The following is a 24317-nucleotide window of genomic DNA, read 5'->3' on the forward strand; positions in this document are numbered from 1 at the left end:
ATGCATGATAAGGCAAAAGCAAGCAGAGAACACCAGGGATAAAAAGACATAGTCTGAGTATTGGCTCTGTTAATTAGTATCTCTGTGACCTTCTTCTACTTAACCTCTCAGAGTCTCAGTTTCTTCACCTATAAAATGCAGATACCACCACTATTTATTTACAGAGCTATAGGTACTTCAAAAGGGTAATAATCCAGAGAAAATGCGAATGAGTAGGGAAGAGAAAGCCAGATGTTCTTAAATACATCTTAGTACTTAAAAAAAAAAGCATGGCTAATCAGCAAGCTTATAATGAGAACAGCTGCGAAATGACTATGAATCTTGTTGTGCATCTATGTCCAAAGACTTGGTCATAATATTAAGGTGAAAATTTCAAGTAGTGTATCTTGCAAAATGAATCCACTTTCTTCAACATTATCAAACCTCATTTGATGTTTCTATCTTTAAATGGAAAGGAGGTGAGAGAACACTCACCTTGACTGAAAGTCTTCATTATCTGTGCTTGTCCGAGGACTTATGAGTAGATGACAAATTAAGGGAAAACAACTTTGAGGAGGGAGAAAGTGCCTCACTTTTTAGTCCAACGCCTCAGCTCGCAAGGGCTCTGACAGCCTGGTAGCACCAACCAAACTCTACCAGCTCTGCTCATCTGCCACATCATTTTATCCTTCCAGTCCCTAGGCCCCAACCTAAGGGACTGTCTTTTTCTTCCTTTCAGTGATGATACAGCCAGAAGAACTATGAATCGCTTGGTGGCATAGAACTCCTCAGTCACTATAGAATTTTTTTTAAAAATCAAGAACATCAAGTCTCCCACTTTCAGATTTTGTACATTTGAGAGGATTAACTGCAAAGACCATTTATAAACAAATAAGCCCTTAGGCATTTAGACAACTTACTACAAGGGTACAATTCTAAAAATGACCAGTATCAAAGCTTTCCATTACACTGATTTAAAACATCTGTAAGATGAAAAGGATATTGCTTCTTCTCTTCCTTTCCTCCTGAACTGTCCCGTTTCTCTTTCTTTTCTATCTTTTCTTTATCATGCCTGGACTCCTATAAGGAATGGTGAAATTAGTTGGGAGAAGGAAAATCCAAATACAAAAATCAGCCCAAAATCCCTTTTTATCACCCCCCAGTCATAATTTTTCTTCAAAAATTTACTTAAGATGACACCAAAGCATAGCCAAGAAAAAGATATACTGGACTTCACCAAATATAAAAACATTCATGCATCAAAGAACACTATCAACAAAGTGGAAAGATAGCCTACAGAACGGGAAAGAACATTTGCAAATCATATATCTTATAAGAATGTTGTATCTGAAATATATGAAGAACTCTTACAACTAAGCAACAAAAAGACAAATGACCCAATTTTAAAATGGCCAAAATATCTGAACAAATTTCTCCAAAGACATAAGTGGCCAATAAGCACATGAAAAGATGCTCAACATCATTAGTCATTAAGAAAATTCAAGTCAAAACCACAATGAGATACCACTTCACTAGAATAGCTACACTAAAAAAACAAAACCAGAAAATAACCAGTGTTGGCAAGGATATAGAGAAATTTGCACCCTGATACACTGCTGGTACAAATGTAAATGGCACAGCCACTATGGAAAACAGTTTGGTGGTTTCTCAAAAAGTTAAACATAGAATTACCATATAACCCAGAAATTCTACTCCAGGGTATATACTCAAGAAAACTGAAAACAAGTATTTGCACATATAGCAACACACAAATGTTCATAGCAACACTACTCACAATAGCCAAAGGCTGGAAACAGTCCAAAAATTCACCAACCAGGAAATGAATAAACAAACATGGTATATTCACATAATGTAATATTAATTACATGGAAGAATTTCAGAAACATGCTACGTGAAAGCAGACAGACAAAAGGCCACACCGTTGTACAATTTCATTTATATAAAATACTCAGGGAGGGTAAACAGTGGGACCACACTTATGGTGCACATTGCAAGGGTACATGTCAAATCGATTAAACATAGAGTATAAATGTCTTAACACAATAATTAAGTAAATGAGGTGATGGCTATATTAACTAGTTTGATGTAAGCATTCCAAAATGCATTTAAAATCAGCACATTGTACCCCATAAATGCATTAATGTACATATGATCTATGTGTTTATGACTTAATAAAAAAAATACTCAGAAGAGGTAAATCTGTAGAAAGAGAAAACAGATTTATAGTTGCCAGGGGCTGAGTGGAGAAGGAAATGGGAGTGTTTACTTAATAAATAGAAAGTTTCCCTTTGAGGTGCTTAAACGTTTTAGAACTACATAGAGATGATAAGTACATAATATGATAAATATACCAAATGTCACTGAATTTTATACTTTAAAATGGTTAGTTTTATGTTATGTGGATTTGACCTCAATTAAAAAACACTTATTTAGAAGTAGCCTATCTTTTAAAGCATACAGAATTAAAATGTTCACCTCATAATGTTCTAAAACTGCTTTTATGATCTATGAATATATAGTATATACTATGATTATAGAAAATAATACTTTGTAAACAATTAACACTTTAGTGATGGCTTATTATTTTATGGTAGGTACATGAGATTTTAAACATACATTAAGAGAATGCACCTTATACTTAATTTTAAAATCAAAGTTTCAAAAAATGAGTTTCACAGAAGATGATGTTACAAAAATGTTTCAAATTACAATAAAGACATTGTGACATTGTGATGATGGGGGAAAGATGCATGTGACCATATTATAATTTTAATAAAGAGAAACTAAAAGCAGAAAATTAGTGGAGAAAAGAGAAAATACAAAGAAAGGCTGAAACTCAACGAACAGAAATTGATGGGAGTGGAATGAAAAAGAAAGGAATTTCAAGAGTACACTAACACAACTCTCCCAAGAATTTGGGACTGAATTGGCACAAATTCCCTAAACCGATAACTTGCTCTCTCCCAGTGCCTGCTTTTCCAAACCCCAAGTAATTAACAAAAGATTATTTGACTAGGAAAAACTCAAATGTTTGCTGTATCCTCAAAGGGTTTTTTTTTTTTTAAAGAAAAAGCCTATTATTCCTTTATTTGTATAATTTACCTTTTTGCCACCAGAGGAGATCTTATCCATTTTCTCAGATTTAAATGAATCACCACTTTTTTCTTTGCCTGAAGATTTTGACTTATTTTTTTCCTTGTCTTTCTCATTTGGATAAGGAGATTCACATGGACTTTCACTTTTGTGTTTTGAAATCCCCACTAAAATTACAAAAGAGATTCATGAAAGCCTTTTCCAATTCACTCTGACAACTGTTTCAAAGGTATTAATAAGTCTACCTACTTGTTCCATTTTCCTCTTTACGCCTCTTGTTCAAGTCCGGTGGTACTTCACGGTCATTGTTTGAGTGATCCTAAAACCAAGAATTGTGAACTACATTGATCAAAGGCTTATGTTTCTTCATTACTTTTATACAAGAAGGGCACAGCTAACTAGCACTGGAGAGTGTCGCATACTTGGTAAAATGGCATGAAAAATAAGCAGAGCTGGGAGGGATTACTAGGCTGAAGATACTTATTACTGTAGAAGATGCAAACACACTCTTGGGTGAAAACACCAGTTAAAACCCAAAATAACTGACTGCTATGGAACAAATTAATATTTTTTAAAAGGCAATTAACACACTACCATACATGATAAAGAGCTTTCCAAACTAGTTTTTAAAAAATTACAAACCCTTTTCCGCTCTTTCCTGTCCTTTTCATCTTTTTTCTCTCTTTCTCTGGATCTCTCCCTTGACTTGTCCAAGTCTTTCTTGTCCATTTCTCTCTCCTTACTCTTGGACAGTGGTGGAGGAGTATGGTTAATGTAGAGCTGTTAAATTAAGGCAATATTACTAAAGATTATTAGTTTACCAGTATCAACATCACTTGTTTATTAAATGAAAGACAATTAACAGTTAGACCCAAAGTCAAAACTGGTCAGGTGTCTGGATTATGAAAGGTAAAATAAAAAGGCACAGCACAAATTATACAAGGCTTTTTAATCCTGCCTTATAAAAATTACCATTTAAATTCCATCAATTCATTACTACCTCAATTGAAACTCATTAGTAAATTCATAAGCTACAGTGTTCCTTAGAGTTCTCTTATAAAGACTTATAATCATCATTACAAGAGTACATATATGAAAAATAGTGATTGAACTTCTCTACTGTAAAAAAAGAAAACCAAAATGCAGGTATTGTTACAATATAACTGAAGTGTTTTATTATCATTCTTTCTGCTTAAAGCATTTGATGTATAACTATTTCTAACTCCATTCCATAGTAAGACAGAGATGCTTAGTCTTAAACATTTTTCCTTGAGTAACAAAAGTAAAACACAGGGAAAAAAGCCTCTTTGTAATTATGGAAATTTTAAAGACTCTTACCATCCACTGATAAGCAGTTAATGAGGACAATGAGCAAAAGTATCAAAATAAAACCATTACTTTATTCATAAGTCTTTCTGCCTCAATGCAAACCACACAGGTTACCCTAAATTAATTTTATAAAAATAAAGGCAGAATACTGTCTATTTCTGAAGGTACTCTAATTTCTATCAAATAACCACAACTGACTGTAAAATTTATCTTGTAAGTTCTAAATAACTCAGAAATTAAGTCAGCTGAGGATGATTAAACAACTCCAAAGACTGAAGAACGATGAACCAATATCTCCTCTGTCTATTCTTTCTCTGCCAAAAGGCCCAAAGGCAATAAAATGGCCAAACGTCAAAGCTATTCCAACTCTACATAAGTGATAAATAACCCTACTTTAGGCAAGTTGTAAATATCAAAATACATCATAAAAGAAAATATTAAGAAGTACTAAGAAAATAATCAGATACTTAAACCAATGGTATTTATAACTGTACTACAAGCTAATGTTTAAGACATTAAAAGTATTAGGCGTCAAAACACTGAACAAAACTCATTACTTAATACATAATTTTAAATATATACATTAGGAATAGGCAGAATAGTGAGTCAAAAGTCAAATACTTTTACATAAAGAAATCCTTTGGTAGTCAAAGGAATACATAAAAAAAGACCATTAGAGTTTGAGAGATAAACACTTATTTTTTAACACCACCAAACATTAGTTCAGAAATATTGCCACTAGCAATGCAGAAGCAGACTCTTTAAAATCTCAATGTTTAAAAAAGTTGATGATAAACTAAAACATATAAAATGTTAATTAATAACAATGAGCAAGAAAATGATAAACAGTCATAAAAATACTTGTCTAGAAGATACTCTCTTGCTGGGAATAATGCCTTAAATGAGACTTCAAGATTTTTCTAATTGTGGTTTATTACTGTCTTAATATTACTTGTAAAACTGATTAAGACAAAGGAAACAATATATTACTGCAATACTCAAAATATCTTATCTAAGGGAAGTAATGTTTAATTTTTCCCAACAAAAGGGGAAAATCAAGGTTTGTGATTCACTAATACATACACATACACACACACTCAAAATATTTCATTCTTAACATAAAAGTGTAATAACTGATACATAATCAGAAATTCTTAGTTTAAAAATGCACCCAATTCAATGTTTTCTTTCTATCCTTCTAGGAATAATTTTGATAATACTCTTTTCCACAAAAACATAAAGCTTCTCATTGCCTAATGAATAAAATGCATATTCCTTAGCTTGGGCATTCTAAGTTCTCTATCATGTTTTCATAATTATATCTTATGATACGACCACTGATTACATCCTATGTTGTGGCTATCACTGCTCCCTAACATTCTTCCTTTCCAGCAGTTCTCCTTATTTCAATGGTAGTTCACTTTTACCTTAAATCTCTAAAATCCTAATTAGCCTTCAAAGACAGCTCAAAAGCCATCAGCATTCAACTATCCTCAACTCTGCAACTTACTTTCTAGTGAATTCTTACATTATTTTATATTTACATTTTTCATGATAGGTATTCCCAATTAATTTCATGTGAATTATTTTTGTCCATAACATAGTTACTAGAGTTAAGGTACCTTTTCTACTTTTAAACATTTCCTAGTGCCTTGTACACACACTGAGTATTCTATACTTGTTTGCCAAATAAAACTCACGATTCATTAAATTGATCTGAATGTAGCGTAGCTGGATTTTGCTCTTGATTTGCTTTTACTCCTGACACTGGGATCATAACAGTCCAAAAAAGTATCTAACTGATTTTCAAGATCTGAAGAACACTGCTCCATTGACTTTATCAAGGTTTCAATAGTATAAAGATGACCTCACTTTTAGGCCTAAATTTAGTTGTAAATCCCCATTTTAAGATGGGAAATAAATTAAAATCTGAATTCCTGCCCTCCTAAATTACACAGAGACTTGGTTAGTGGAGCATGCTTTTAACATTTTCTTCATCAAATGTAGCTGCTAGAATTGCTAAATCAAAGTACAACTGATCCAAACTGGAAATATGCCATTTAGAAATTAGCAATGGAGGGTGAAATGACAGAAAAGATGTGGATACTAAGCTAGATTTTGTTCCTTAACTAATCCCATTTGAAAAGCCAAATCTGCATATCACTTTTATCAGATTAGATGAACATCATAATAATAAAAGAGAGAATCTCAGACACAAAGCATAACTAAAAAGTCAAACTAAAACAACAATTTTGTATTTCCAGGTGACAAGATAACATGAAAATAGATACATATCTTCCAAACCCTCTATAAAGGAAAAGCTACCCCCAGAAACTATGAGGTTACAGATAATCAGTTTTGGACATCAAAGTCCAATAAATTTTTTTTCTAAAATACTCATAATACTATTAAACTTTCTAGATATTCAAAAGTCCAACATCAGATACTGTGCAGGCTAGTACTTGTGATGCTTTATCAAAGTCGTAACAAGAAGTTATTTCAAACAGCTACTGAATACCTAAACTTATTGCTGGGCACCATGTTAAGCACTAAGGATCTGAAAAGTTGTATGAGTCACAAGTAACTTTTAGAAGTAAATTTATATGTCATTTTCAAACTTTTCTGGAAGCATGTAGAATAAATCCATTGAATTTCAAATGGTCATAAAATCACTTTTTTCTTTCTGAGACAGAGTCTCACTCTGTCAACCTGAGTGGGGTGCCATGACATCACAGCTTACGGCAACCACAAATTCTTGGGCCTGAGCAATCCTCTTGCCTCAATCTCCTGAGCAGCTAGGACTAGTGGAGCCAGCCACAACATTCATCTAGTTTCCCTATTTTTAGTAGAAACAGTGATTGCACTCGTTTTTCAGGCTGGTCTTGAACTCCTGAGCTTAAGCTCCACCCACTTAGCCTCCCAGAGTACCAGGATTATAGGCGTGAGCTACTTCACCCAGCCTCACCATTTTTTTTAAAATATATGAGCAGAAGGGGAAATTGGATCTTTAATTTTAAAAAAATACACTAAAGGAGCTAAAGACTCTTTCAACTATTGTTGAAATGGGTGGTAATAATCAAGGTACCTTAATTTTAGTTCACATTTTGGTACTAACAAGTTATTTGCCACTGAGAAAGGCTCAAGAATTTTTTCTGCCTTTCATTTGTCAAAAAGACACTAATGCATACCCTAGCTACCTCAAAGTGCTGTATGAGCACAAATTGAAATAGTGTATGCTACCTCAAAATGTTTTACTTTCAAAAGGCTTTCAGAGATGTGAGGAACCATAATCTTCACCACTCATTAGAAAATCCAATTAATTTTAACAGCAGGTTGCAAGTTTCCTCAAAGTATGTCTCAGTAAATACTCACAACTTAACATCATTAACCCATTAATTTAAAATAGTCCACACAAGTCACTGATAGTTAAGACTGACATATACACTCAAACTGGTTACGAAAACCTACTATATTACAATACATATTTATTTAGCCAATAAAAGGTTTTATCCTAAACAAAAGTACTCACAAGTACAGCTGAGACTCCTTTGATTAATATAGTATATTCTAAAAAACAATGCTACAATTTTAGAGCACAGGCATATTGGCTAATCTAAATTTTTAAAAATTAGTGTTTAATCTGCCCAATATCCACAGATATTTCATTAAAATCTATAGATCTAAAAAAAAATAGTAATATTATCTGGCTCTGTTTCAAAATTTCATTAGGTCTACCAGTAAAGAACTCGTGCTTAGCAGGTTTACTTTTTAAATCATGCTTAGGAATATTTATGCTGAAAAATAGGGTTCATTATGTTGGAAAGATTCATTTGTAACTTATAAAAGAAGGCAAAGTAGAAAACCAAAGTAGAGTACAAATTTTATAATAAAGACAAAATAACATGAACGAACAGTTCAACTATAATGCTGAAATGACTCATTACATAAGACAAACTGCACACTATTTTTAATAGAATTCTCAAGAAAATAGAGTAATAGGGAAGAATAATACTGACATGTAAACACAACACCAAGTTGAATAGTCCCCTCCATAGGAATGATTATTTTAAATTAACTCTATCTTCTGATATTATGCCCCATCTACCAAAAAGGTTACTCCAGCAAAGGATATATATGAACTGAGACAAGTTCAGTTTATAACAGTTCTGTGATTGTGAATGGATCAAATTAATTTTTTTTTGGTCTTTTGAGTTGCCTAAAAAGCACCTGGATAACAACTTTTGAGATTTGTTTTAAGAAATGAAATAAGTCTACTCCCAAAAACAAACCAATTAACCCTTTCCCCAAATGTTAAACTTATTTCCAACGTTTTAAGCATCAAAGGAAAATGGATAACACAGCAAGAAAGGAGAGATTTATAGAAATGTTGCCACATTACACACATTTTATAACAATCTCATTAAAAGGGACCATTGTCATCTGTTCTTTCAGTTTGTGATAAGTATTTTGAAAGGTTAGTCTCATTTTCCCACCTGCCTGCTAAATTTACCAGGGTGAGGGTGTCTACTAAATAAAAGAAGTAAAAAAACTTTTTGGTTTACTTAGGCATGATGATTTTAAAAGACTCAAACCTTTGCTGAAGACTCCTTGAGTTCGATGAGACTGTCCTGTAGAAAATGAATGGAGATGACAGGTGAGCTGGCATAGTTCTCAGAATTCAGAGGAACTTTGGGAAGTATGGCTGAAACCTGGAAATAAACCAGCTACTTCTTGTGAGGATAAATTTTATGATGTCAGTATCACTATGAATATCAACAATAAAAACAAAAACAAAACCATGTAATGGAATTGTAATGTTAAAAAACTAAATTATATGCACTCAATGTAAGAAATAAAAATATTTCTCTGCTCAGAATTTCTTTTAAATATCAATGCCACATTTTTTACATCTCTGCACTTAAGCTATAGGTAACTTAAGATGCTTAAGAAAAAAAAAAAAATTTTCTCCACAACTTTAAAATAGTGGAGATCACTGTGGAATAGCAGCATTAAGTTACAAGTTTTTCTCTAATCGGGAGGCTTCAAATTTTACTTTATTCATAACTCTAATATAAATATACACATTTTTAAATCCTAGCTAGAAAACTCAGTGGCATTATATTAACAAGAAAAATATACATATAAAAGTAATCACTTTTTTTGCAAAGTACCTATTATTATGAATCTCACACCTCCCACACACACAAAAAAAGGATTTTTAAGAAAAAGAAAGAAAAGGAAATCAATTACGGTATTCCACCACAGTGTTCTTGATGAAGAATTAGTAACTTACAGTTTTAAAAGTTCAACGTACTGCAAATTCAAAGATTCCATGACATTAGATGACTTTAGAATTAAAATTAAATATGGAGCAAGGAATGGCTACCCTGAGTCTTCAAGAAGGCTACACCCACGATTTTGTGCTGCAGTTGAATGCCTGGGGTTTCTCTTTGCTGGGTGGTAGGATTGGATGCCACATCTGCTTTTATCGTAACGCAAGGTTCAACTTGTTGGGAACCCAATGGGTATAAACAAACCTCCAAGGGAAGATACAACAGAAGCTGCATGCTCACTGAATATACACAACTACAGGAGAACTGATCACCAAGGAGGCTTTAAAATGGAACTCCTTTCAAGATTCCTTCTTAGAAGGCACACATCGGTATGATGCTCATCAAGAAGCTTGATGAATTCAGAGGTATCTTGTTTATCCTGTATCATCCAGGAAGTCTTCAGTACTATATATTCTTCAATATTAATGCCGAAAAATAAGCTTCATTCTGCTGAAAAGATTCATTTGCTTGTAGCTACCATTGCACTCCAAAAAAGACTGCTTAAAGCAGCTGAGGCACTTCTGGGTAAAATTTCTCTTGCACTTTGAAACACTATAAAATTAATGCTAGGTCCTTGAAGTTTAACATTTTTATAATAAAAACACTCAATAGGAAAAAAAATCAGTCCACCAATACAGAAAAAATTCATTTTTTAATGCAATGTAAAACCTCCAGTGGCTCCAGTGAATACTTGGCACAAGACTTGAAGGAAGTCAGGACACTGGTATTCCAAACAGGTGAGCCTAACATGGACGCTGCCTTCCTCAGGCTATACTAACCTTTACTGTGGAGGAATGTGATGGAGAAGGGTGGGTATCAATTTTGCGGCGTTTCTGTTCTGTTAGGACAAAAAGAAGTCAATCAGAATAAAGAACACTTGTAGCTTTTCCAAAAACTTAAAATCCCCAAACTTTTAAGGCCACCCAGTTCCCCTAGCAAAATCCCTAAATAACTCACCAAAACAAGGAGACAGTAACGAATTGAACATTAAAATAATAAAACATAAATACATATAAAGAAAGTACACTTGCCCCTTTCAGGCTCTGCCATATCTGATCGGGGAACAGGTGACTTCAAGGACCCAGAAATTGGTGTTTTTTCTCCTCCTTTAACATTTTCCTTTGATTTCATTTCCTTTCCTATATCTCTTTCTCTGGATGGCTCCTTTTCTCTTTCCCTTTCTTGAATTGATTTTGATTCTGCATTGGGAATGGTGGTCTTGAATTTCTCATCTTTAGCTTTTTCTTCCTTCTTGAATTTTTCTTTCTCTTTGTCAGACTTAGGCGTTCTTTCCTTGGTCTCTCTTGCTTTTTCATCTTTATTTGGCCGCTCTTCCTTTGGTTTTTCTTTACCATCTTTACCAAGTACCCTGGCCTCTGGAGTAGTAGCTGGAGTCTTTTCTTTTTTCTCTTTTTCTTTCTCTTTCCCTTTTTCTTTCTCATTTTCTTTAACAGCTTTGCTGCTTAAGAATAAAAACATAGGCTTTTAAAACCAATAATGATAAAATATATACCATGTTTGAAATCATAAAGGGTTTCTTATTGATTTCTAAAATACTAGAACTAAAAAAAGCCCTATGAAAATTAAAGGACAACTTTAAGACAAGAAGGAAGTACTTCCTTACATAGTGATTAATAAATAGATCCATAAATAGCAGATTAATAATACTGATTAAAATAATATCAAGTTCTTTTTGTGGTATATGATCGTACCATTTGAGGATAACAAGATAATATCCAAAAATATATCCTACTAACCAACCAAGGGAGCTACTATCAGGAAATGAATTTCTTAGCTGGGTCGATCACAATTCTAAATTAGTAAAAGTTTTTCTCACATTAACACTCCTTACTCAGACTGTTCATTGCAATCACTCTATCCTAATTTTTTTTTTAACTTCACATCTACATTCCCTGTATATCCCAGTAGAGGAAACAAAGTCCTTATATAGAACATAATCCAGATGTTAAGCATATCCTAAAAATAGGGATACATATAAAATTTCAAAGTTCAACACAAATGACTTTCACATAACTCAACTACCATCCCCCTTCCATTCATGAGGCTAACCATTTAAGAATTTAGAATTATGATACACAACACAGTGATCCTACCTGTTAGAGCCACTATTTCCATTGCTTGAATTCCCTTTTGGTGTGGTACTAGAAGCTTTATTAACAGCTTTCACACCACACTGAGATCTTTCCCTTGATTTATCTGAAATAAAAGTAAGGTTTTATTTATTTAACAAGCCCCAAATGTAAAAAACTTCAACACAAAATGATTATTTATGAATAATTAGAAAAAAACAGTACCATGATACTAAGCCAGCATAGTACTTGTACACTGTACTTGGATAGAAAACATTTCACTTAGTTGAAACAAAATGTGTTACTTATGAGTTTCTATAAATAAGCATACCAGTCTCCTCAGTACTGCTTTCGTCCGACTTAGATGCACTTCCTATTGATGATGATGAAGGCCCACCACCAGGCCCATTTTGTACACTGGCAACTGCATTCCTCGGAGGGGGGTCTTTGTGATGAAACTCATTTTCAGGTATCATGTATGACTTTCTACTTTTCAACTGCCCAGAGTAGCTGAAAGTCGCACAAAGTGTTTAAATATACAAATACAAATCAAAAAGCACAAATATGAGGTTTAAAAGAATAAAATTAGCAAGTTATTCATTCTATTAGCTCATCCTAGAGAACAAAAAATAATTTTCAGTACATTCTTAAAGGTTTTTATAGAAAGCCCTACTTTCTTAAAAATAAAAATTTCAAATGAACTAATCTATAAACTAAGAGGACTTTTTTTTCTCTGCTCTTAAAGCTCTGATAACTCCACTGCAATGACTAAATTATATTTTCTCCCAATTGAGAAATATTATTTATGACTTTTGAAACTATCATCCAGTATAGACCGGAATTTGATAATCAGAAGTGACAACTCTCACCAGCCTGTGGGGACATGATCGCATAATCTCCCATAATCTCCTGAAGTAAGGCAGAAGATAAACTTCAACACTGTAAAACATTTTTAAAGTCTTCAGAATCCTTCTGTCATCTAGTCTTATAAATCACATTAAAGTATAATGTTGTTACCCCATAGCCAATGCATATAGATCTGGCCTCTTCTCTTTTTCTTCTTGGCAGATTTTATGCACTCTTCTTTCCAAAGCCTGGCCCAGATTCAAAACTTTTGGGTACCAAGGAAGTATTTTTGTTAGCACAATCAAGATATTCCTGATGTGAGTATATTCGCCTGTTTCAAGGCAATGCACCGATGCCTACGACAAACATTTTAAGTATAAACGTAAACAACAAACATTTTAAGAAAATGTATAAGGAGAAAAAAACACTTTTGAAAAATCCAATTTTTACCTTAGTAAGTTTGTAATGCCATTTATGTACAACATGTCGAAAATTTTCATAGTCTAATTGATCAGCCTTATTTCCACCATCAAATCCAGTTGCCCGTAATATGGTAAGGAATCCTGGATAGTTTCCACATTCCTAAGAGAAAAAAGTTTTGTCACTTTTAAAGAAAAAAAATTTGTCCTACAAAAGAGCCAAAGTTGAAACATTAGAATAGAGCAATGTTTCCATGTAAGAACACCATGCTTATTTGGATGACAAGCAATTTTCACCGAAAGGTTCAGCTTATTCAATAGTATTTAGTTTGGAATGTCAGTTTGATATTATAACACTTTTAATAATGAACTAATTGCACTTCTAAACACTATTTTACAGCTGAATCTTAAACTCAGCTTCCTTTCTAAAACTGAACAATCTAGAGATTACTGGAAGTGGTCATTATGCACATAAGCAAAACAGTAGAGATTTTATTAGTCATACCTTTTCATACGTGGCTCTATCACTATGCCACCTGGTCACAGTCTCTAACATGCAGCAAAGAAATCTCCCATATCGACTAGCTTCATTTTCAGTACAGCTTGCAACTGTGTAAATTATGTCAGAGAAAACCTACAGGAAAAAAATGTTTAAACAAATATAAGCAAATCAGAGTCAAAATCAGTTGGAAAACATTAAAAGATCATATTATAGCAAATATTAATAAACAGTTAAGCTTAGTCAAAATATATTTTCCCCTTTATTCGAACTTGCAGAGACATTTGGAGATTTTACTTTTTGTGGGGAAAGAGCACATTCATAAAGCAACCCCTCCCCCCAAAAAGGACTTTTATACAGGAAGTTGATTTACAATGACACGGGAAAAAACTATCATTATTATTACATGATAACTTCTTAAAGACTTAGTCATACTACTATAAATAGGGGGACAGTAAGCAGAGGCAAAGCTGACAGAAATTAGAAGCTGGCATGCTGTACCATACATGATGCTTTTAAACCAAAAATTATAGTAATTTAATGTAAGAAAAAAGCCAGATGCAAAATCTGTGAATATGACCATACTGAAAAGCTTCCCTGCTTTTATGTATATGCAAACAAAGGTGTAAGCTTTTTTGTTTTTTGAGGAGTGAAGGTTAAGGGTGAAGAGAGTTCTACCTACTATGACACAATATGTAAACTCAAATGCTGAGATAACAGTTTAGCCTTGTATGCTTATATACATATTAGGTACTACTTGAATTGTTTTTTATATGTAGTGACTCATTTAATCCTCACAATCTTATGAAGCAGATACTATTATCCCATTTTAAAGATAAGAAAACTGAGGCACAGAGAGGTTAAATAACTTGCCAAAGATGATATAGCTAGAAAGTAGCAGGGCTAAGATTCAAGTTCAGGCACTTGGCTCTTGAATTCATGCTTTTAACCACACACACAATAATACCGCTATAGATTATAATGTTTAGCTATCTTTGTGTGAGAATTGTTTTAAAGGTTGCAATAAAAAGAACTTACTCGATCATAGCAAAGAAGTGTGGAAAAATTTGGAGTTTTCTGTTGATGTACCAATTCAACAAAACGAGCACAGTAAACAGCATCAATTGCTGAAAAAATACATCGAGGAAATATACACAGCTGTAGAAATTTTGTGATGGTCTCATTTTTGGTAGATTCTAAAAATAAGGGAAGAATATATTAAGTGGTAAACTTCTTCCTCATGTGCCTCAAGGCCACTAAACATGACAACATATTAACTTTAGTGTAGAGATTGCTATAAAACCACAAACTATTTATAGTTTGTAACCAAAAGGTCATGCCTGGGATAAGACTATATTGCTTTTACTCTGTGGACACTTTTCTATCTACAATTTCTCCAGAAATTTGATCTTATACAGAAAAGTTGAAAGATGCTGCTAGTATTGTGGTTATGATTAATTTTATCAGCAAACTAAGTTCCTTCAGTGAACATGTGATTCTGCATTAATGAATAAGAATGGAATGGTGAACACTGAGTTGAAACACAAACAAAATACACTTCAACACCTTCAAAGTTATGAAGTTTTGCTTTTGTTAATTTACCAGCAACAGAAGTGTAACAATTCCAACAGCTTACTTGCTAAAAGCCAGTTGTCCTTTTCCAGTTTTAATCTCTGGAGGACTCTCTGCACATGTTCCATCTGTTTCTTTTCTTCTTCAAGCAGTTTGTCCTGAAGGGCAGTACAGCGCTCCTTCTCTTTTTTTTTTTTATTTGGAGGCTACAAAGTATAAGTTAGATAATTTTCTAATTATATGCACATTACCATCTTTCCTTTAATTAAAAAATTTGAAGAGATAAATGCTGATATGTTGTAATTACTTCAACATGGATGCATAATTCATCCACTTGAATGTACTGCTTTCATCTCTATTCAACACATCCACATCATTGTTATCAAGTGTTCACACACCATCAAAACAGGCTACCTTCCCATTGCTGGTACTATTAGTCTTAGGTATAGAGTCTTCTTTGACTCTTTATTCTCCTTTATTCGTGTATCCTACTTATTTACATGTCTTGGGCTTTCCTACTACCCTCTCCATAGTCCATGCTTTAGATACCTCACATAATGTATTACCCAAAAAGTCACCTAGCTGGTGACTAGTCCCTTCCTCAATAAAAAAGCATTCTTCGTACTGCTATCATAAATAATCTTTTTTTTCCCTTACCTCTAAGCAGCTAGCTCAAATAATCTTTTAAAAACATCTTTTTTTTTTTTTTTTTTACCATTATCACTTCCTTGGTCAAAATCTATAATAGCTCTCAATTTTACCAAGTGCACATTCCCACCTGACTTTCAATGCCCTACATTATCTGGCCCCATCCTAACTATTCAAATGTATCACTAAGCATACTCACCTGCAGTAAAAGTGCAGTTGTGGCGTCCTTAAACCCCACACTACATCCTGACTTTGCTGGAACGTGGCAATGACCTACCTACCTGCCTCTGTGTTTCCAAACCTAATCTACCTTCAAATCCTGCCCAGACTCAGTTTTTCAGTAAGTTTTCTCCTATTACGAACTTCTACTGCTCTTACAAATTAAGAGTCATACAGATCACTTTAAGTTACTAGCATATTCATCAGTAGAAAAGTAAATACTCTTTGATTAATCATAACCCCACCCATCGACCAAGTCCCTGACAACCCACTGAGAGGTTACCACTAAACCTACTTAAGAAAATACTATGTATCCACAAAATCTTAGGTTTAAGGAAGCTGAGCTACCGGGTAGCACTGAATTCATACCATAAAGTTATTATGCTTAAACTACTACAACAAAAACCTACCATTTCCTGATTATCATCAATTGCTTTCATCTGGACTTTAAGTTTATTGACTTCTCGTTCATAGCTGGTATGTGGAACTGCAAGGTCATACATTGTCAATGACCAGAATGTGGCATAGAATTGAGGGCTGATGTCATCCCAGACTTTGGAAACATGTAAGGAGACCACTGCTTCATGGACAGGAGCCATCACCATCTCACATGATGTTATGTACTTGTGAACTTTATGTTGCTGTTTACTTCCCTTTTCTGATTTTTTAAGTTCATCATACTTTGACTGGAGATAAAAAGCAAAAACACATGCACACATATACATATACACAACATAATTTATAGCCTTCACTTTCACAGTATAAAAATTCATATCCCCTTTTAAAGAATCAAAAGATTATCAATCTCAAAACTGTTATAGAAATTCTAGTTTCTTACCCACAACATTTATTTTAAGATAAATCATCCCTGGAGACTGTTCTAATCTTTAGTCCTGTGTGCTGACTAGACGTTTTCCAGAAGATTCTGTTGAATCTGACCTGCTGAGTAAGTGAATAGGGTATGTGCGTCCCTACCCCACTCCTTCTTAGTTACTGTTGTATTGGGGATTGAACATGCAGTGCTTCCAGTCCTGCTTTTGAGATAGTCAAGGCAATCAAACAGATGGTCTTAACTTTAGTAAAGAGGCATAATGGAACCAGTAACAGCCAACCAGAACAAAATGTAGTATCACTACATGTAATCCCTACCAATTATTATAATGTATCAATTAAGAAGTGGATCAGTACTAAAGAAGAGTTATGAGAGAGTCACTATAAGACTACTAAGTATGGTGACCAACTGTTTGAGTTTGCTGGAGATTTAGGAGTTCCCAAGGATGCAATGGTTTAATGCTAAAAGTAGCAAAGTCCAGGCAAACCAGGATCAGCTGGTTACTCTACTATTAAGTCAAATAAAATTTTCTCTTAAAGACTGAGGTATCCTGAAGTTTAGAGCATGTGAGAACTGACACTGCAGCTTCCTTGGCCTGACTGGTTTATCCTAATTTGAGGGAAGAGTCAAAGAAAGGCCTTACTCTTAACTGTATAAAAGAAAATGTTAGCCCAGTGAGGAGGACTGCATTATTACTTCATACATATACATGTACCAAACATAAAACAAAGAAAGTAACACAAAGAAGAGTTGTTACTATTGTTTCATGTCATTTAGTCCCTTTAAAATAAAAGAGCTCGGACCCAGAAAATTTTGTTTGGCTTATACATTATCCTTAAGATAAACCTAAGAGACTAGGTTCTAAAATGAGTGATTTTTTTTTAAATGTTAGAAAACCACCTAAATAGGGCAGTGCCTGTGGCTCAGAGGAGTAAGGCGCCAGCCTCATATGCTGGAGGTGGCAGGTTCAAACCCAGCCCTGGCCAAAAAAAAGAAAAAGAAAGAAAAGAAAAAGAAAATCACCTAAATCATTCAGTCTGTCTAAATGTGCAACCCAAAACTAGAAGACATAGACAGAGGTCAAAAGTTCTGCTTCCAGTTTTGCACTCTGATAGGCAAAAGTGTCTCAGTAACTTACAGCCCAGTTGCCTGCCTGCCTTCCTGAGTACCCTGGGTGCGGTTATATTCACAGCCTCCCTGGACTAAAAGTGTACCAAACAAGTTCTCTTTATTCCAAAGGGTATTTCAAGCAGAACATGAGGTAATAGTAGGAAGACTTAACTCCTATTATCCCCATTTTAGAGAGCATGCTGATAACTATAACAACCACACAAGTGACAAAACTACAAAAAAAATTATTTATGAGAGAGGGGTCCCAATTACATCAGACAATAAGAAAAGAACAGCTGAGAAATAGAAAATAATAGCTAGGACAACAAAGGTTTTTAATTTAAAAAGCAGTCTTAATTGAAATTAATTAATATGAATCTAGGTAAGCAACACAATATCTACTAAGGGTCTAATAAAACATGGAACACAACAGTGCTGACACTATCTGCATAAGATAGCCTAGCTACCTGATTTGGGCAAAATCTAGAATATAAGCTGGGGAAAAGCCTCTCTTTTATACCCTTGTCTCAAAATGTGTCTCAATAATTAAAACTAAAAATTAGGTGGTAGGTATGACAGGGTTGTATCACAGCTCCAGTTTCCCTAGTCCTCTGGTTCTAAATCTGTGACTTCTATAGCTAGGCACCCAGCTAATCTCTATCTCGTTCGAAAAATAGGCTTGATCAGAAAGCATGGCTATATTTTTCCTTGCCTAAAGTCAGTTTAACTCCTACTTCAAGCTCACATCTTCAGTTAAATGGAGAGGTATAAAACTTTCATATATCTCAAATCACCTGGGGAACTAGATGTATAGAATATAACTAAAATCCACAATTACTGCTGAACTTCCGATTACTGTTCAAAGATCTCTAGTTGGCCTAAGAATCTAAGAGGGGTTTGGCTCAATTATTCTCATGAGAGCCTGCTGGTAGTCAGTTTATGGAGGGGACCTCACAGTATCTAATACAAAGGCTCTTCGAGAGAGGCTTTCACCCAAGGCAAGGATCCCTAGGGCAGCTTGGACACCCATCCTGTACAACCAAGGCTGTCAAGGAACTCCCCTTCCAAAGAGTAGAGTGTGGACTACTGGTAAAAGAAGTGTCTTCTTCCTCAACCCTGAGAAGAAAAGGCCATTTCTTTGTTTAGATTTTTATATCTCTTAAAAGACAAAAACAATTATTTTACACAGACTAGAGAAAAGGTAGCTAATAGTAAGAATGATCTGCTACATTTTCTAACCTGGAAAAATTCAGACAATCTCAGGCAAAAAGTGTTCCTGTTTGCTAGGGTTCAATATCGCTGATTAGTGTGTTCACTTCTCAGTATAGCACAGGGCAGGTCAAAATTCCTGAGAAGAAGCAATTCTCCCACCTCAGTCATTCTAGAAATCAGGTTCCCTGTTGTATAGCTGAGATTGATCTACTGTAGGGTGGGGCAACAACACAAGATATAAACTACACAAAGACAGCATATAATTCTCTAGATTGAGAGATTCTAAAGGGGGAAACAAGGCATAACACCACTCCCTTATCCCCCTTTCCCCTCTACAGCACATAGCACAGGAATTGTTGTGTAATGTTAATAAAGTGATAATTAAGTCAAATTAACAGTTAGTTGGAGGAAAGTGGGAGGCTGTAGCGGTTGATACATAAACACTAACAGCAGATTCTTAACTAAATGATCAATCTAGACTCCAAATTTCTCAGCATCTTTTTGCAGACTTCTACCTACTATACAGTTCTATACCTTTACTAGGAACAAAGAAGGAATTATAGTGGAAGAGAAAGAACCAAGCTTGTCCCCAAAATCTGTTGTGAAAATCTTCTACAGTACTGTCTTAAAAACAACAAATAAACAGAAGGGCAAAATCCAAGCCTACAGAAAAATAAAAGAATATGCTGGAGCTCTAGTCAACAGTACGGAAGTACCACAGTTTCCATAGGACTTACCATGGCCCTGAGAGGAAAGGAAAAGTAAATTCCCATGAGAAATTATTGCTTTGAAGGAACAGTCCAGGTGACAGGTGAAGATGAACTATCTCTTTCCTTCCTACATCCTTACTTGACTCTCAGTACAGTCACTACTGGGATGCTATGGTGGGGAAGGTTCCAGTGTAGTTCTAGGCAGTTTTTTGTTTGTTTTGGTTGACTTTCTAGAATGATTTCATTTAAGTGGAGAGGAAATAAAAACCATGAACATAACCTTTCTAGAAGCTACATAATAGAGAAGGCAAAAAATTTTAGAGGACTAGAAGTGTTAAGTCTTTCTCTTCATCTTTCTTTGAAGGCAGTACAGGTAACAGCAAGTCAGCCATCTGATAAGGATATTGTCACTGAGGAAATAGGACTCCCTGGAGTCAAAAGAAGTATTCTTCAGAGTGATATACCTAAATTTACATGTATCAGAATCACCTACTGCTTATTTAAAAATAAATTAATTAATTAATTAAAAAATTCCCAGACTCAGCTTGGTGCCTGTGGCTCAAGTGGCTAAGACGCCAGCCACATACGCCCAGCCCACCAAACAACAATGGCTGCAACCAAAAAATAGCTGGGCATTCTGGCAGGCGCCTGTGCGCCTAGCTACTTGGGAGGCGGAGGCAGGAGATCGCTTGAGCCCAGGGGTTGGAAGTTGCTGTGAGCTATGATGCCAAAGCACTCTACCCAGGATGACAGATTGAAGCTCTGCCTCAAAAACAAAAAAAAATTCCCAGGCTCCCTTTAAGTTGCTGAATTAGAAGTTTGAGACATGAGATTTTAAACTCTTAAGATGCTTCTCTAGTGATTCTCATCTATACTAACACTTGAGAACTAGAGTTCTAGAGGGTCCATAAGACATCAACCTGAACAACTAGTAGAAAAGTAACAGGAAAGTTAATGAACCAGTAAGGCTTATTTTAACCTTACATTTCATTTCTGAGCTCTCTGCAATGAAAGGGTTAAAAAGAGACATTTGCATTGTATATTGCTCAGAATGAATATTAACAAAAGAATAACTCTCCAAAGGACATAAACTATATCTATGTCAAACTAAAATGCATTTACAAATAACAGTTAAATAATTTGGAATCATAATTGAATGACTTCAAAGATACTTGTACTTACCGAAATATGGTGTGCATACATTGGCCTAGACAGGAAAAACGCTGCATCGTGGGGTGTATGAAATTCATTACAAAGCACATCAATTGAAGGCACTCGCTTTATATAATCTTCTGTGCTTAGATTAGATGCTAAAAACCCACCAAACTGTACCAGGGTATCATGACACTAAATTTTTAAAATAAGACAAAAACAAAAGATGTGCCATCATTTTACAAAATCAACAAATATTTAAGAAGATGATTAAGACACATCATTTTAACTATATCTTGATTAATAAAGAATAATCCCAATTCTGTAACTTAAGAGGACTTTAGAAACCACCTATAAAGATAATTGTATTATTAAAAAAGATGCCACGGTCTGCGTAGGTTGTATAATCCAAGGCTTTAATAGCCAACTGGATCTCTTAAGTTCCAAGCCATTGTTCATCACTTTTAGTAGGATTTATCTACCCAAATCACATAATAACTAAAGCATAGAAATCAATTCCTTCATCTCTAAAAGAGATAAACTATTTATAGGATATATTTATAAATATTAAGTACCAATATCTATGATTGGCCACAAAATGCATTTATCACCAACTACAATAAAAAGGGAGAAAAGGAGATAACATCTCTTTTATGATTAAAATTTCAGAGTTCTTATATACTGGAAAGATATAAGAGCAATAAATAAAGGTGCAGGAATTTAATGCTAGAATTCCCAATTAATTGAAAGCCTTACATACAATATCTCCTAAAACATCTCCTAAATTGCCATATTTGCATGGAAACAGGCCCTATTTCTAGAATGTCTATTTTACATTAGAGCTGTTTTACACTTACAAGATGCAGAAAAATGACATTTTTCAAATTATATCACATTCTTTATTTTCCTTTGTCAGGACTAAAAAAAAATCTACATAAATATAAAACCCACTTTAACTTGCCTGGTCATAGAGCTTTCCCACAAGTTTCAAATGCTTCTCTCCACCTTCCTGAAAGATTACCCCATTCCTTTGCTGAGCCATAAGCAAACACAGAGGAAGAGCAAGATCATGGTCCAATAGCGCATCCTTTAGCCTCTGAGAGGATTTTTTAGTGTTCCTAATCTGGCCAAAATAACCACCCTACACAAGAGAAAACACAAATTTACCAGTGTACAATACATAATTCATGTCACCTGATTTGAAAAAGACATAGAAAAAAGTTGAGTTGTAATACTTAATATAAAAAAAAAAAACTCCTATATTCTGCATTCCTTCCCCTTCTTCACAAATTTATTTTAGTGACACTATTACTAATCATAGTCACTGGCTTAAGACAATTGTCAATTGTATTTACACTTCTGCATATTTTACATTTTCAACCTCATAATCCCTCATAAAGGATTAGTCTTCATTTAGTATGGAACAGATTCAACACACCAACTATGTAAAGATTTATAGCACTTAAGGATATCGAGGATCACAGATTTGGTATTTATTTTCCTTACATTTTGAGACAGAGTCCCACTATGTCACCCCCAATAAAGTGCCGTAGCATCATAGCTCACAACAACTTCGAACTCTTGGGCTTAAGCAATTCTCTTGCCTCAGCCTCCCAAGTAGCTGGTACTACAGGCACCCACCACAACACCTGGCTGTTTTTTTGTTGCAGCTGTCATTGTTGTTTAGCAGGTCCAGGCCGGGTTCAAACCCTGGCCCCATTGTATGTGGCCAGCACCGTAGCTGCTAAGCTATAGGCACCGAGCCTACACTTTTAGTTTTTAAAAAAGGTTAAAATAACTAGTATTTCTCTCTCTGCTGGAGGACAATGGTACAATCATAGCTCACCACAGCCTCAAACTCCCAGGCTCAAGTGATCCTCCTGCCTCATCCTCCCAAATGCATATCTCATTTTTTAAAAAGAGAGGTTATGAGTGGCTATGACAGGAAGGTATATATGGCTCTGATATTTGGTTTTATGTACTCATACATTAGTTGGATTCTTTACTATGACAATGCACACACTATGAATTTAAAAAGTTGATCAACAAATATAGCAACTCTCACCTCAGCTTTTAGCTGCTCTCCACCAGTCATGGCCTCTAATTGCTCCATTGTCATTTCCTCTGTAATTTCTATTCCTGCCATTTTTTGTACCACTTCTTTCAATATAAGCAGGTCAAAACTACTCCAAAAAAAAAAAAAAATCAGGAACAGTCTATGGTTAAAACTTCAAATATAAATGTGATAATATACTATAATTAATATCCTGAGAATTCCTATATTACTTACTATAAATATGAGAGAAGGGGCTTAAGTGGTTTCTAAGGAACAGCATTCCTAGAACTATACTGAAAAATAATTTGATACATATGTTTTAACTATTTTTACTTGGAAATCATTTAAAACTTATAGATATGATACAAAAAACAAACACAGTACAAAGCACACCCACATACCCTTTACTCCAAGTTTACCTATTAACATTTGTACTTATGTTTCTTTTATCATTTTTTTCCTCCCTCCCTTCTCCTCCCCTCTACCTACACACACACACACAATTTTTTTAAACCACAGTCTTTTACTCCTAAAATTCCTAAAAATGCATTCTCTAAAGCAACAGTTTTCTAAGATTCTTATCAAGTGCTTGTTCTCTCAATTTGCCTCACTTCTCCTAAAGACAGTTTATAAAAGAGAGGACCCACATGCAAATTAGGATGCCAGTACCAATGAAACAATTTTATCTTTTCTTTAAATTATGTTCTAATTTAATGGTCACAAAACAGTATTCACAATAAAGAAAACTGAGTTATAGACTAAAAATAACACATGTTCTCCTGGTCTATAAACAGAGAAGAGTAAAATGTACAGAAATGAGTGATAGCAATGTGCTAATAAAATCCTGAGCCTAAATATTTTTTAAAAGTTTTCCCCAAACCAAAAAAAGGAATATGTCAAGAATTGTTAGGTAATACTTGTTTGGAACACCAGACAGCTTATAAGTTTTTGTTTGCTTTTTACCAAGAAGATTTTGTAAACAATCTCCAGTTCTTTGATTCTAGTCAGTTTACTGCACATATATAATAATTCGAACTCTAAGCACCAGTATCAAACCAGAAAAAAATAAGCTTCAGTATTTATTTTTTTTTTCTTACTGAGACAGAGTCTCACTTTGTCACCCTCGGTAGAGTACAGTGGTGTCATAGCTCACAGCAACCTCAAAGTCTTGGGATCAAGCAGTTCTCTTGCCTCAGC

At 34.4% G+C, this 24317-nt stretch overlaps 1 protein-coding gene across 7 annotated transcripts in view; it reads right to left on the reverse strand.

The window, feature by feature from the left end:
- Positions 1-24317, reverse strand: part of THOC2 (THO complex 2) — a 128522-nt gene that overhangs the window by 8662 nt on the left and 95543 nt on the right. For 5 of the 7 annotated variants that reach the window (XM_023517396.1, XM_012809661.2, XM_023517398.1 and 2 more), the window contains 19 exons: positions 23130-23247; positions 22026-22205; positions 21095-21259; positions 16459-16734; positions 15246-15387; positions 14648-14805; positions 13616-13744; positions 13142-13273; positions 12863-13047; positions 12177-12355; positions 11870-11972; positions 10787-11217; positions 10535-10593; positions 9015-9050; positions 3736-3873; positions 3343-3412; positions 3103-3260; positions 983-1059; positions 475-520 (listed from right to left, as the gene is read on the reverse strand). In XM_023517396.1, the coding sequence (XP_023373164.1) occupies positions 493-520; positions 983-1059; positions 3103-3260; positions 3343-3412; positions 3736-3873; positions 9015-9050; positions 10535-10593; positions 10787-11217; positions 11870-11972; positions 12177-12355; positions 12863-13047; positions 13142-13273; positions 13616-13744; positions 14648-14805; positions 15246-15387; positions 16459-16734; positions 21095-21259; positions 22026-22205; positions 23130-23247 (2764 nt within the window). In that variant the 3' untranslated portion in view covers positions 475-492. Of the gene's footprint in view, positions 1-474; positions 521-793; positions 1060-3102; positions 3261-3342; positions 3413-3735; positions 3874-9014; positions 9051-10534; positions 10594-10786; positions 11218-11869; positions 11973-12176; positions 12356-12862; positions 13048-13141; positions 13274-13615; positions 13745-14647; positions 14806-15245; positions 15388-16458; positions 16735-21094; positions 21260-22025; positions 22206-23129; positions 23248-24317 lie in introns of those variants that run through there. The other 2 variants (XM_023517397.1, XM_023517395.1) reach the window with 2 other exon arrangements.

The sequence above is a fragment of the Otolemur garnettii genome, unplaced genomic scaffold (genome assembly GCF_000181295.1).
Source record: "Otolemur garnettii isolate 467f Iridium unplaced genomic scaffold, OtoGar3 scaffold00110, whole genome shotgun sequence".
NCBI classification, from domain to species: domain Eukaryota; kingdom Metazoa; phylum Chordata; class Mammalia; order Primates; family Galagidae; genus Otolemur; species Otolemur garnettii.